The sequence below is a fragment of the Diaphorina citri genome, unplaced genomic scaffold, assembly GCF_000475195.1.
Source record: "Diaphorina citri unplaced genomic scaffold, Diaci psyllid genome assembly version 1.1 scaffold383, whole genome shotgun sequence".
Lineage (NCBI taxonomy): Eukaryota > Metazoa > Arthropoda > Insecta > Hemiptera > Psyllidae > Diaphorina > Diaphorina citri.
The window spans coordinates 1-14,829 of NW_007377818.1; the positions used below are offsets into that span (position 1 = coordinate 1).

General features: G+C 40.0%; 1 protein-coding gene across 3 annotated transcripts; it reads left to right on the forward strand.

Moving 5' to 3' along the window:
- The first annotated feature begins 1,803 nt into the window (after positions 1-1,803).
- Positions 1,804-13,540, forward strand: LOC103508270 (ADP,ATP carrier protein-like). Of its 3 annotated transcripts, XM_008472803.3 has the most exons (6): positions 8,852-9,119; positions 9,598-9,859; positions 10,666-10,844; positions 11,780-11,835; positions 12,601-12,796; positions 13,155-13,540. In XM_008472803.3, the coding sequence occupies exons 1-6, from the start codon at positions 8,939-8,941 to the stop codon at positions 13,202-13,204; spliced, it is 924 nt and encodes a 307-aa protein (XP_008471025.1). In that variant the 5' UTR covers positions 8,852-8,938; the 3' UTR covers positions 13,205-13,540. The 3 variants fall into 3 exon arrangements, with proteins under 3 accessions (XP_026678710.1, XP_008471025.1, XP_008471024.1); XM_026822909.1 differs by lacking the exons at positions 11,780-11,835; positions 13,155-13,540 and adding an exon at positions 1,804-1,904 and having other exon boundaries at positions 8,901-9,119; positions 10,666-10,900; positions 12,601-12,871; XM_008472802.3 differs by lacking the exons at positions 11,780-11,835; positions 13,155-13,540 and having other exon boundaries at positions 10,666-10,900; positions 12,601-12,871.
- Positions 13,541-14,829: the final 1,289 nt, after the last annotated feature.

Here is a 14,829-nt window from a genome sequence, read left to right on the forward strand (position 1 = left end):
GAATAGAATATACCTTGTTTATCCTGCTGGGATAGGACTGAAAAGTCCCTTTTCCCCCGCAGTCTAACCAAGGTCTCACATATATATTTTGACAAATTATGGGGAGTACATTTTACAAAATAAACACCCTGATTAAATTTAAAAAAAGAGTGAAATTGGCACATCCACCAAATTATTGAGTGCTAAGTGCTTCAGACATCCTTATGGTCATTATTCAAGGACCAATGAAAAGTTTTACAATCCGATTGAGCTAATAAGTTTTTTTAACCATCAGTTGATGACTAATATTTAGTGGTTGCAGCAGTACAAATTGCCGAGTATTGGAGGACCAAGACATAAGCCCATTTCTTGGACACAGATAGGTTTCATTCCGGGTATAAAAAGAGTTATTTTTAACCATCAGTTGATGACTAATATTTAGTGGTTGCAGCAGTACAAATTGCCGAGTATTGGAGGACCAAGACATAAGCCCATTTCGTGGACACAGATAGGTTTCATTCCGGGGATAAAAGAAGTTAAAGGCCTATTGCAGAAAATCAAAAAGTGAGTAAGTCAAGTAGCTGGCTGCGCCACTTATGGCACCTTTTCTTTCAGGTTCAAAAAATCTTTGATATTTCCGCTCAGTTGAGTCGGAAGATCCAATTATCTCGAAGTCAAATTTGTAGAGATAAAGAGGGCTCTATTCTTTGAAGAAGAATGGGGATAGCTGTGAAAAGAAAGATAGGTAGGTACTCGGTAGCAACAATAAGAGGTGAGCTAAATATTGGTTTTGCAATGTGGTAGGTCCAAATGGTGTCCTGTACCTAGCTACCTCTTTAAAAAAAATCTGGTGTGAACATCACACGACTTTCTATTACATTTGCGAATACGTACTAAAAGAAAGAAAACAAAGGGAGTATCGAACCCGCAACTTCTCAATCGTAAGTCGGACAGTTCTAGAAGTAGCACCATTCGATTCAGCGTGAAAAATCACATGGGTTTAACTATTCACATGCTTACTTGGTAACGATTCACAAATAAAAGAGAAATTTGTTGACACAGGGAAGTATCGAACCCGAAACTTCTCAATCGTAAGTCGGACAGTTCTAGAAGTAGCACCATTCGATTCGGCGTGAAAAATCACATGGGTTTAACTATTCACATGCTTACTTAGTAACGATTCACGAATAAAAGGAAAATTTGTTGACACAGGGGAGTATCGAACCCGCAACTTCTCAACCGTAAATCGGACAGTTCTAGAAGTAGCACCATTCGATTCGGCGTGAAAAATCACATATTAGAATATTCACATCCAAATGACACCAAATGTTTTCGATGTCTCTTACCGTTTACGAAATAAGGGTTAAGCAACAATGACTTTGGTTAATATCTGGATGGGTGACTATTCTATTTTAACCAAATTGTTACAGTCGCGTCCTTGGACCATACCGATAGCATACCAAATTTCATCGCTCTGCGACAAACCGTTCTTGAGATATTTTGTATACCACCTTTTTCTCACGAAACAATTGTTAAGTAACAATGACTTTGGTTAATATCTGGATGGGTGACTATCCGATTTTTACTAAATTATTACAGTCGCGTCCTTGGACCATACCGGTATAGCATACCAAATTCTATTGCTCTACGAATATACCTTGTTTATCCTGCTGGGATAGGACTGAAAAGTCCCTTTTCCCCCGCAGTCTAACGTTTAACACTTTGAACAACCCCAACTAATTGAAGGGGTGACAAAAGGTTAAGTGCTCCCGGCAATGTTTGGTAATTGGACAGGAGCACCCGAAAGAAGCTTTCTCCATCCCAAATATTTTCACTGTGTCTGTGCGTTTTCAGTTTTTAAACAGAGTTTACTATTTATTCATTTATTTATTTGGTACTGAAAAATTACCCTTTATTACTTTCTAATCTACATCTTTACATTCTTCATTCTTTACCAACCGCAGGCACTTAAAGATGTCCATGAAAAACGCAACAACAAACAATAAAGTATCAGCACAAAAGACATAAATAAAAACAATCCCGCCCACACTTTATCGACCTCACTGGAGTTTAACACTTTGAACAACCCCAACTAATTGAAGGGATGACAAAAGGTTAAGTGCTCCCGGCAATGTTTGGTAATTGGACAGGAGCACCCGAAAGAAGCAAGCTGGCAACAACCATGCGAAGAATTTAAATGGTGTTGTGGTTTCCGAAACAAAGGGTAAACAATGTTGGGTGATCACTGATTTAAACCAGAGGTTTAATCCCAGATTGATTTCTAAGGGGTGATGTTTTTTGGTTAGACCAGATAAAGATTTTTTATAGGTGGGTTGTAATATTTTGATCGATATATATCGATATATCGACGAAAAATATATCGATATATATCGGTTTTCGATATATCGCAACATCCCTACATTCAATTTACAGTGTTTGTGGGCCAATCTCTACCATTCAACCCTGTTTTTGGTCCAAACCTTTCTAGCCCCTTGTTTGGTATCACCTTAGATTCGCTTCTGCTAGATATACCAGCTAAGTAGCTGCTATAAACCTCTTTTAAAAAAAATATATATATAAAAAAAACGAGTACTCGTAATTGTTGTACGGTGATATTAGCTTTGAATTGAACTTTGACGTTCGTGCACCTCCCGGCACGCATGAATGAAAAATAGTGGGAAATTTTGCACATCCACTAATAACAAAAACGAGCTTTACTATTTGACTGTGAAACACTCTTAATTCAATAGACCAAAACACCCTTGTTATTCGACCATAATGAATTCGTGTCGCCTAAAATAAAATCTCCACAGTAAAAAGCTGGGTACCTAGTATCCAGTAATAATAGAAACGGTAAGAATAATGTTAATACATAGGATGTCTAATATAAACCTAACAAATAATCGCTAAAATCTCCATAGTAAAAAAGAAGACCAAAACATGAAGTCTAGTCAACCAAAAAGCTATCTGTTTCTGTAAAAGGGTTTAAGCCTTCTTTAAAAAAGAAAAGAAAAAAATCAAAGGTTCGCCCATCCGAAAGAATCCTAATTATTGTGTGTGGGGGATCCTAAAGTGCAAAATCCCGTGAAGAGATTTTCGCCAAAGCCAAGTAGTCAAGAAAACACAAAACGTCTACTTAAGAAAAATAAAATAAATAAACAAAACCTGTGGAATTTGGAGTGGAAAAGGCATTCTTTTTCACATGAGCATTTTAAATTGAATTCCTTTTGAAAAGACTGTTTGTGCAAAACAAACATCCCTTTCAGTTCGATAGATCGCCCTTGGGTCCGGTACAAACGTAGCAATCGCGGTAGAGCGAGTAGACCAAAAACCTCTGGACTGGGATCTCTCCAGCGCCAGCGACCATACGTAGCGAGAATCAAGTGTCAAGGAAACACAAAACGTCTACTTAAGAAAAATAAAATAAATAAACAAAACCTGTGGAATTTGGAGTGGAAAAGGCATTCTTTTTCGCATGAGCATTTTAAATTGAATTCCTTTTGAAAAGACTGTTTGTGCAAAACAAACATCCCTTTCAGTTCGATCGCCCTTGGGTCCGGTACAAACGTAGCAATCGCGGTAGAGACGAGTAGACCAAAAACCTCTGGACTGGGATCTCTCCAGCGCCAGCGACCATACGTAGCGAGAATCAAGTGTAGGTACATCTTAAACATAAATAGAATAGAATATACCTTGTTTATCCTGCTGGGATAGGACTGAAAAGTCCCTTTACCCCCGCAGTCTAATCAAGGTCTCACATATTTTGACAAATTATGGGGAGTACATTTTACAAAATAAACACCCTGATTAAATTTAAAAAAAGAGTGAAATTGGCACATCCACCAATTTATTGAGTAAGTGCCAAGTGCTTCAGACATCCCTATGGTCATTATTCAAGGACCAATGAAAAGTTTTACAATCCGATTGAGCTAATAAGCTTTTTTAACCATCAGTTGATGACTAATATTTAGTGGTTGCAGCAGTACAAATTGCCGAGTTTTAAATGGTGTTGTGGTTTCCGAAACAAAGGGTAAACAATGTTGGGTGATCACTGATTTAAACCAGAGGTTTAATCCCAGATTGATTTCCAAGGGGTGATGTTTTTTGGTTAGACCAGATAAAGATTTTTTATAGGTGGGTTGTAATATTTTGATTATTTTTGATCACTTTTGAAGATTCTATGAATTTCTACCAAGGTGGTCCTCTCTCGCTCTGTCTCTTTCTTGTGTCCTGATCCAGACCTAACCCCAGCATGTCAATCATCGGAGTGAGTGAGAGAGAACGTACAGTGTCGTGGTGTGTTCAAATGGTACACTTTAGGATTGCCCATATTTCATAAAATAAAATGGAATAGGTATAATTCCTTATTAAATATCTGCCCTGGCTGTACACGTATATGACTCAAATTCGGACTCCCTCCCAAATTGTCTCGAAAACAAATTTAAAATTCCTCTCCAGATTTCTTTTCAAGCATCAGGGCACATTATTTTTCGTGCGGTATTGTCTAAAATAAAAGACTATTGCCTAAATTGAGGGATTGTCTATAGTTTATTATCCTAGTCAAGTAAAGACAAAGTATTCTTATCTCCCAAATTGTCTCAAAAACAAATTTAAAATTCCTCTCCAGATTTCTTTTCAAGCATCAGGGCACATTATTTTTCGTGCGGTATTGTATAAAATAAAAGACTATTGCCTAAATTGAGGGATTGTCTATAGTTTATTACCCTAGTCAAGTAAAGACAAAGTATTCTTATTCATTCTAATCATTCTCCAGTTATAATGCTACTTGACAAAGTATCCCGTTTAGAAAATATTGTAGATGTGTAGTTAATAACTGCAATACTAAAATGCACGTATTACATTCATCGTCCGCCACTGAGTACATCACATTGCTTGTGGTTGAGATAGGAATGTACCAGCTTGTATTTTCGGACCAAATCAAAATGACTTCATAACCATGTTTTTTTTTTTTAAAAAATCCAAAGTGATAGATATTTTGTGCGGTTTTTAATAACAATTTTACGATGTGTTTTTACAGCATGATATTTAGATAGGTACTCGGTAGCAACAATAAGAGGTGAGCTAAATATTGGTTTTGCAATGTGGTAGGTCCAAATGGTGTCCTGTACCTAGCTACTTCTTTAAAAAAATGTACCTTGGAACTGCTTTTCCATTACTTCAACGCACATTCTCAGGTGAAAAAATTAAAAAACGAACATTATACCATCAGGATAAAATCCGCCCCGCGCGGGAATCGAACCCGCGGCCTAGCGCTTACAAGGCAGACGCACTACCAACTAAGCTAACTAGGCTGGCGGACACATGCTTAGTTTACACATCACAAACTGACGGAAAGTACCTTAAGTACCAATGCATAGGTACTTATACGTACAAGTTAGATTAATAACAAAATCATTATTATTATTTATTCAATAATTTAATAGGTATCTACATATTCTACTCGTACGTCTTGTGGGGCTTACAGCTGTCAAGCTATGAAATGAGACTTTTGACTTTGAAAACAAAACCCAAGAAGGCGGAAATATTTAATCAAACAAGGTCGGTTAGGTGGGGCGTTAGTAATTGAAATTGTATTTATTCAAATACCTTCAGACTTCAAAAATCTATAGTGTAAAATGGTATTTCAAAGACCTCAAGAATATGGTTTAGCGGCCGTTTTGTAGGAAACTTCTTGGAGTTCTTGGTCCTGAGCCACAATTTGTTCTTCTCAATTTGATATGATCTATATTTTTCCAACAAAATATTTGGCGATAATAGCAATAATTTCTGAGTATTTATATTGACAAGAACAACATAATGGAAAAATAAATTTCAAATATTGTGTAAAAGGTATTTATTCACCTTGAATGCCTCAATTGAAGACAAATGGTGCAAGAGGAAATGGTCCAAATACCAGGAAACTGAAACCCAGTGTGAGCCTCTGTTGAGAGTTTTCGAAATCAAATATTTTCTTAACTTTTCAAGAACTACAATTAGGGCACGCTAGATTTAACTATCTTGATTATCTTGTGGTTGAGTGAAAAATGAGAATGGGATTCTTGAAATTGGGGGTATTTTTGTCGTTTACCTGTGAGGGGCAGTCTGTTTCTAGCGACGATACACCTTGAATGTACCAGGTCTCGAGGGACCACCTCTATGGCTGAGTGGTCAAGAGCATTGACTCTCAACCCGGAGGTGCTGGGTTCGATTCCCCGCCAGGGCGGAAATTTTCTCACCAAACTTTTCCGTTCTTGGATAGGCATAAATGAAAAAAAAAAGGTCTCGAGGGATCACTGAAGTTAAGCAGCAGTACGCGTGGTTGATATCCGGATGGATCATTATGCCAGGCAACCGCGTCCTGCTGGCTTTTTCCGGCCCCACTCAGCCTGAGTGAGGTTAATGTGAGTCGGCGAATAACTTGAAGTCAAACAGAGGGAAACCCCCGTCACAAAAGATTTCAGCACTTATACAGTAAAGAGGAGGACGAGGAGAAAGATGATGATGAAGAAGAAGAAGAAGAAGAAGAAGAAGAGGAAGATGAAGGAAAAGAAGAAAGGGAAGAGGAGAAAAGAGAAGAAGTCAACAACCATAGAATATGCTTTGGCAGCCAATGTGTTGAAGTTGCAATTTCCGATTCCATAAGGACACCGGTTTTGTTTTCAATGATATCCGGAAAGGAACAGCTCCATCTGGGCGACTGGACAAACGCTCACTGCTAGTTTTCCAGGCTCCACTCAAGCTGGGTGACTAGACGAGTAGCTTTCAGACGCGCCGAATGTAGAGTACCTAAAACCCCCGTAGTGAAAAGACCTCAGTTGTTAAATGCGAAGTAAAATCCGTTCCCGCTTGTCGTGAATTTCATCCAGTTAAAGTCCGTGTCTGGCTGAGGGACTTTAAAAAGGGAGTAGACCAGCTTAGTCTGGCTGAGGGACATTAAACAGGGAGTAGTCCAGCTTAGTCTGGCTGAGGGACTTTAAACAGGGAGTAAACCAGCTTAGTCTGGCTGGGGGACTTGGAATAGGGAGGATACTAGCCTGAAATTTCCGTTGCTAAATAGCAAAGGTTGAGTGCGAGGGGCATCCGCTAGAAAAAAATTGATCCCCCTGCCTGATCGTAATAAGATCAGTGCTGGAGACGTTAAACAGGGAGTAGACCAGCTTAGTCTGGCTGGAGGGACTTTAAACAGGGAGTAGACCAGCTTAGTCTGGCTGAGGGACATTAAACAGGGAGTAGACCAGCTTAGTCTGACTGGAGGACTTTAAATAGGGAGTAGACCAGCTTAGTCTGGCTGGGGGACTTTGAACAGGGAGTAGACCAGCAGTCTAGCTGAGGGACATTAAACAGGGAGTAGTCTGGCTGGAGGGACTTTAAAAAGGGAGTAGACCAGCTTAGTCTGGCTGAGGGACATTAAACAGGGAGTAGTCCAGCTTAGTCTGGCTGGGGGACTTTAAACAGGGAGTAGACCAGCTTAGTCTGGCTGGGGGACTTGGAACAGGGAGGATACTAGCCTGAAATTTCCGTTGCTAAATAGCAAAGGTTGAGTGCGAGGGGCATCCGCTAGAAAAAATTGCCCCTGTCTGGCCGCCAAAACCAAATGTCAGCCTAAAGCAATCACCCTAGGGAAGAAGAAAAAGAAGGAGGAGGAGAAGCGAAGGAGGAGGAGGAGGAGGCACTATTCGAGTCATTATGATTCCTGTTGGCTTCGAAAGTTTTAACGAGCTCGCATTAACCCAAAATGACATTCCCCTGACTCACTGGAGAAAAAAATTGCCCCTGTCTGGCCGCCAAAACCAAATGTCAGCCTAAAACAATCACCCTAGGGAAGAAGAAAAAGAAGGAGGAGGAGGAGGAGAGGCGAAGGAGGAGGAGGCGAAAATTTTTCAGAGCCCCGCAGAAACTGAAGAATAGATTCCGAACAAAGTCTCGGAAGGGGGATATTCGTTCTCCCACTTCGTATTAGAAAAAATTGCCCCTGTCTGGCCGCCAAAACCAAATGTCAGCCTAAAACAATCACCCTAGGGAAGAAGAAAAAGAAGGAGGAGGAGAGGCGAAGGAGGAGGAGGCGAAAATTTTTCAGAGCCCCGCAGAAACTCGAGAATAGATTCCGAACAAAGTCTCGGAAGGGGGAGATTCGTTCTCCCACTTCGTATATCCGCCTCTGAAAAATAGATGCCCACTTTTTTGCTGACAGGTACCCATTAGACCCATTCTATAGGGTATAATGAATACCTATTACTACTAGTCTTAATACGCATTCTTAACTCTGGTCCTAACAGCCTAATAGCTTGGGAATTCATTCTGATTGCCCCAATTGTCCAATATTGCGGTTAAGGTTCGTTCTTGGAACGGCTGGCTTTTTCGAGTCCAACATTCTACCTCTGAGTTGCCCAATATTGGACTATTATATAAACAAGCTCAAAGCAACCTCCGTGGCCGAGTGGGTATATCACACTAGGCTTGCACGCAGGAGGTCCAAGTTCGATTCCCGGTGGGGCCGAACGGTTAAGGTTCGTTCTTGGAACGGCTGGCTTTTTCGAGTCCAACATTCTACCTCTGAGTTGGCCAAATATGTAGGGCTAGGACCCCCCAAATATTGGTAGCAGTCGAAAAACTTCCTTTTTGAAAAACACATTCAACGAAATAAGCGCGAACTGCGAACGCGAAAAGAAAACACACAATTTAGAATTTACATTTTTGGCCAGTTGTAAACATCAATTAAACGAGAGCATTTAAAATTTTCACAACTTCGTCAGCTTTCTCCATCCCAAATATTTTCACTGTGTCTGTGCGTTTTCAGTTTTTAAACAGAGTTTACTATTTATTCATTTATTTATTTGGTACCTACTGAAATATTAAACAGAATTCATTATTCATTCATTTATTTATTTGGTACTGAAAAATTACCCTTTATTACTTTCTATTTTTTTGTCTTTTTAATATTTATTGTTTTCGTTGAAAAATGGGCGAAGATGGTGGTAAGAAGAATTTCTCCAATGCGGTCGAATTTCTCAAGGATTTCGCGGCCGGAGGAGTATCGGCCGCGGTGGCCAAGACGGCCACAGCTCCTATAGAGCGAGTCAAGTTGATTCTGCAGGTGCAACATATTAACAAGCAGATCCCCGAGGATCAGAGATATAAAGGTGAGCTAAACATGTCTAAAAAAGAAAAAATCCTTACTAGATTTTTAATTATGAACTATGTGTGATAAAGCAGCAGTTGTTTGAAAAGGTTTAACAGAGGGAACTGTAACTGCTAAGGTCTTATCGTCCGAAATCGAAGAGCAAAGGAAGACAGGATAGAAGAAAGTCAGCCGTTCAGGATAAAGAAGTAGAGGAGCCTCTTCAGAACTTTTTTTATTTACCACAGCATTCTTTACTATTAATTCCTATTTTACACTGGTAATATCACCCACCGGTGGCTATACTTGAAAGAGGTACTTGGTAATTGAACTGTCGGGATAAAAGGACTTTTCAGTCCATCCCGGATAAACAAGGTGTAGGTAGGCGAACACGGGGCAAAATGGTACCCCACCTTATATTCTATTTTACTTTTTACACCCTATGTAAGATTTGATATGTATGATAAGATTTATTTATTAATATTTTCATTTGTGCACAGGAATCATGGACGTCTTCGTTCGCATCCCCAAGGAGCAAGGCGTCCTCAGCTTCTGGCGAGGTAACATGGCCAACGTCATCAGGTACTTCCCCACCCAGGCCCTCAACTTCGCGTTCAAGGACACCTACAAGAACTGGTTCCTCAAGGGCATCGATAAGAACGAGCAGTTTTGGCGCTACTTCGCGGGCAACTTAGCGAGTGGTGGTGCTGCCGGCGCCACGTCCCTGTTGTTCGTGTACCCGCTGGACTTTGCCAGGACACGGTGAGGGAGTTTGATTTTGGCCACTTTTCTTTTACATTGAAGTTTTTTCTATTTTGCCTTTATTTGTCTGGTTTGTCTTTCTACTTCCTACCATATACCTGCAAGTATTGAGTACACATAGTGATTTTTTACGTCAGCCACTCATTATCAGATAGACCTGACAGGCTGACCTGATCAGGTGTACCTGTCAGGTCTATCTGATAGTGAGTGGCTGGCCTTAAATTTTCGAGGATACATTTACATCCCTCACTATAAATTTTATTACTGCTCACAATTTGTCAACAATAATACTAATCTATCTTCTATTATAGGAAGTTTGATTTTGGCCACTTTTCTTTTACATTGAAGTTTTTTCTATTTTGCCTTTATTTGTCTGGTTTGTCTTTCTACTTCCTACTATAAGTATACCTGCAAGTATTGAGTACACATAGTGATTTTTTAAGTCAGCCACTCATTATCAGGTAGACCTGACAGGCTGACTCCCTGTTGTTCGTGTACCCGCTGGACTTTGCCAGGACACGGTGAGGAAGTTTGATTTTGGCCACTTTTCTTTTACATTGAAGTTTTTTTCTATTTTGCCTTTATTTGTCTGGTTTGTCTTTCTAATTCCTACTATATACCTGCAAGTATTGAGTACACATAGTTATTTTTTACGTCAGCCACTCATTGTCAGGTCTATCTGATAGTGAGTGGCCGGCCTTAAATTTTCGAGGATACATTTACATCCCTCACAATAAATTTTATTACTGCTCACAATTTGTCAAAAATAATACTAATCTGTCTTCTATTATTATAATATTTTTCAGATTGGCGGCTGACATGGGAAAGTCGGCGACGGACCGCCAATATAGCGGCATGGCGGACTGTGTCATGAAGACCTTCAAGTCGGACGGGCTCGTCGGCGTTTATCGCGGCTTCGGAGTGTCGGTGCAGGGGATCATCATTTATCGGGCCGCCTATTTCGGCTTCTTTGACACCGCCAAAGGAATGCTGCCTGATTCGAAGAACACCAACTTCTTCATGTCCTGGATGATAGCTCAGGTAAGAACTTACTTACGTACTTATTTAAAGAAGCCATTTAAAGGAAAATGACATTTGGCAAATGAAAAGCATACCTTTGAAACAGTGTTGTGGTTAAGAGGCTGAGCTTCTAGAATAGAAAATCCTACCACATACCCTGAAGACATAAACTCTATTGTGTTTTATCTAATGTAGGTACGAGTACAACGTCCTGCTGGCTTTTTCCGGCCCCACTCAGCCTGAGTGAGGTTAATGTGAGTCGGCGAATAACTTGTAGTCAAACAGAGGGAAACCCGCGTCACAAAAGATTTGAGCACTTATACAGTAAGGAGGAGGACGAGGAAGAAGAAGATGAAAGGGAAGAGGAGAAAAGAGAAGATGATGATAATGAAGGAGAAGAAGAAAAATATAAGAAGAAGAGGAAGAAAACGGAAACGAAGGAGAAAAAGAAGAACAGGAAGAGCAAGAAGAAGATATACAGGTACCAAACAGGCTAAGAGGCTAATACACGTATGTTAGAGGTCCATTAATAGTTGAAGTATTAATAAAAAACTGTTAACAGGTATTAATAATGGTAACCCCGGGCAATTTGAGCGAATAAACAAAATGCCTGATTCGAAGAACACCAACTTCTTCATGTCCTGGATGATAGCTCAGGTAAGAACTTACTTACGTACCTACTTAAAGAAGCCATTTAAAGGAAAATGACATTTGGCAAATGAAAAGCATACCTCTGAAACAGTGTTGTGGTTAAGAGGCTGAGCTTCTAGAATAGAAAGTCCTACCACATACCCTGAAGACATAAACTCTATTGTGTTTTATCTAATGTAGGTACGAGTACATAGACCACCGCTCAATAAGGCGTAAACTTAACGCTATTTTGCTTTGACACCGCCAAAGGAATGCTGCCTGATTCGAAGAACACCAACTTCTTCATGTCCTGGATGATAGCTCAGGTAAGAACTTACTTATGTACTTACTTAAAGAAGCCATTTAAAGGAAAATGACATTTGGCAAATGAAAAGCATACGTTTGAAACAGTGTTGTGGTTAAGAAGCTGAGTTTCTGGAATAGAAAATCCTACCACATACCCTGAAGACATAAACTCTATTGTGTTTTATCTAATGTAGGTACGGGTACCCGTGCCGCACCTAGGAAAAATTTCCTTCAAATCAGCTCGGGCAATCATCACTGTTATTGGAGGAGGGTTTCAGAAATCAGAATTTTGCCTTCAGTGAGCTAAGTAACTAGGTATATATCAAATTGTAAAACTAATAAAAATAAAAGTAAAAAAAAAAAAAAAAAAACAAAAAAAAACATGTTTGATAGAGGGAAGTGCTCTTATCGTCCTGAAATGGAAGTAAAAAGAAAGACAGGGTAGGAGAAAACCAGCCGTTCCGAGAAGGAACATTATTTGCCCCGAGCGGGAATCGAATCCGCGGCCTAGCGCTTACAGGGCAGATATAAAAAATAAAAGTAAAAAACAAACAAAAAAAAAACATGTTTGATAGAGGGAAGTGCTCTTATCGTCCTGAAATCGAAGTAAAAAGAAAGACAGGGTAGGAGAAAGCCAGCCGTTCCGAGAAGGAACATTATTTGCCCCGAGCGGGAATCGAATCCGCGGCCTAGCGCTTACAGGGCAGACGCTGATGACTGGTGACCTAGATGAGTTTAGTTTGTTTGTTTTTCAACTCTTAATCGGATCTCCCCATTTTCCCCAGGTGGGCACCACAGTGGCGGGCATCCTATCCTATCCTCTGGACACAGTACGGCGTCGCCTCATGATGCAGTCCGGCCTGCCAGTGGAGAAGCGCACCTACAAGAACACCATCCACTGCTGGAAGACCATCGCGCAGCAAGAGGGCATGACGGCCTTCTTCAAGGGATCGCTGTCGAATATCTTTCGGGGCACGGGAGGCGCTCTGGTTCTGGCCATGTATGAGGAGATTCAGAAGTACATCAAGTGATGTGGAGACGAAGGCTTTGGCAGAAGTGAAATGTGGGGAAAGCCTTTGATATGGTGGTTGTGAAAGATTTTTAGTATGGGGAGACAGTGTCTGTCATGGGGCTTGTGGAGGTGAAGGGTTTGGTGTCTAAGATCAGTTATTGAGGATTGGGAGGAAATAGTGGTTTGCTTTATAAAATGAATAGTATCACGCAGAAAAGAACCATCTATAAAGAAATTCCCTCTATGGATGTTCTTTTCTGCTTAAAGCTGTTCAAATGTACGGAAGGTTGAAGGAAATGGCTTTTATCATTTTATGGGGCACGGGAGGCGCTCTGGTTCTGGCCATGTATGAGGAGATTCAGAAGTACATCAAGTGATGTGGGGACGAAGGCTTTGGCAGAAGGCAGAAATGTGGGGAAAGCCTTTGATATGGTGGTTGTGAAGGATTTTTAGTATGGGGAGACAGTGTCTGTCATGCGGCTTGTGGAGGTGAAGGGTTTGGTGTCTAAGATCAGTTATTGAGGATTGGGAGGAAATAGTGGTTTGCTTTATAAAATGGATAATATCAAGCAGGAAAGAACCATCTATAAAAAAATTCCCTCTATGGATGTTCTTTTCTGCTTGAAGCTGTTCAAATGTACGGAAGGTTGACGGAAATGGCTTTTATCATTTTATAGAAATGTAGAGTAGAGATGTTTAAAGAGTAAGTGAGTGAGTGACTTGTAAAAAAAGAACTACTCTTTTCAGTGAACTACTCAGTCAATGAGTCAGATCTTGAAACTTGGAACTCAGACTCATTGACTGAGTACCTGAGTAGTCCATTTTATGTCATGTTTTGCTGCTATTATACTGACATTTGGCATTACAAATTTAACCACCCTGTATGAAACAACTAAGAAGTGTTGCACCCTCTATATTTTCCAATATATCATGTGTTATATGGATGTATTAATTCATATGTTCTATATTAAACCTTGTTAGGTGTTATATTGACACTATGGACACTTTGGATTAGATATCCACCCGGGGCACGGGAGGCGCTCTGGTTCTGGCCATGTATGAGGAGATTCAGAAGTACATCAAGTGATGTGGGGACGAAGGCTTTGGCAGAAGTGAAATGTGGGGAAAGCCTTTGATATGGTGGTTGTGAAGGATTTTTAGTATCGGGAGACAGTATCTGTCATGGGGCTTCTGGAGGTGAAGGGTTTGGTGTCCAAGATCAGTTATTGAGGATTGGGAGGAAAAAGTCGTTTGCTTTATAAATTGGATAGTATCAAGCAGTAAAGAACCATCTATAAAGAAATTCCCTCTATGGATGTTCTTTTCTGCTTGAAGCTGTTCAAATGTACGGAAGGTTGACGGAAATGGGTTTTATTATTTTATAGAAATGTAGAGTAGAGATGTTTAAAGAGTAAGTGAGTGAGTGACTTGTAAAAAAAGAACTGCTCTTTTCAGTGAACTACTCAGTCAATGAGTCAGATCTTGAGACTTGGAACTCAGACTCATTGACTGAGTACCTGAGCAGTCCATTGGATCGAAAAGAGAAGAGTTCTTTTTGATAAATCTAGGTCATTCTAGGTATTAGCTTCAGGTTCGCTGGTTCGCCATACATAGAAGGGATAAAATCGTCGAGCCAGTTTTCGAATGATCGAGTAATCCCTTTTACACCACTGAAAACAGTAGTTCTTTTTGATAACTCACTCGAGAAGAGTTCTTTTTGATAAATCTAGGTCATTCTAGGTATTAGCTTCAGGTTCGCTGGTTCGCCATACATAGAAGGGATAAAATCGTAAGCCAGTTTTCGAATGATCGAGTAATCCCTTTTACACCACTGAAAACAGTAGTTCTTTTTGATAACTCACTTACTTTTTGATAACTCACAGAATTTTATTCTTTCAGTTCTATGACTATCCATATAAAGTTTTTCTACATCTCATCTCTACCTATATATTCTGTATGAATACTATCCATATTAAACTTTTTCTATATCTCTATTCTCTAT

What these genes read in the sequence shown, in the direction of transcription:
- LOC103508270 (XM_026822909.1), top strand. Translation starts at nt 8,939, where the DNA reads ATGGGCGAAGATGGTGGTAAGAAGAATTTCTCCAATGCGGTCGAATTT. An exon ending in CTGGACTTTGCCAGGACACG is followed by an intron (nt 9,860 to 10,665) that starts GTGAGGGAGTTT and finishes AATATTTTTCAG; the next exon opens with ATTGGCGGCTGACATGGGAA. An exon ending in TGTCCTGGATGATAGCTCAG is followed by an intron (nt 10,901 to 12,600) that starts GTAAGAACTTAC and finishes CATTTTCCCCAG; the next exon opens with GTGGGCACCACAGTGGCGGG.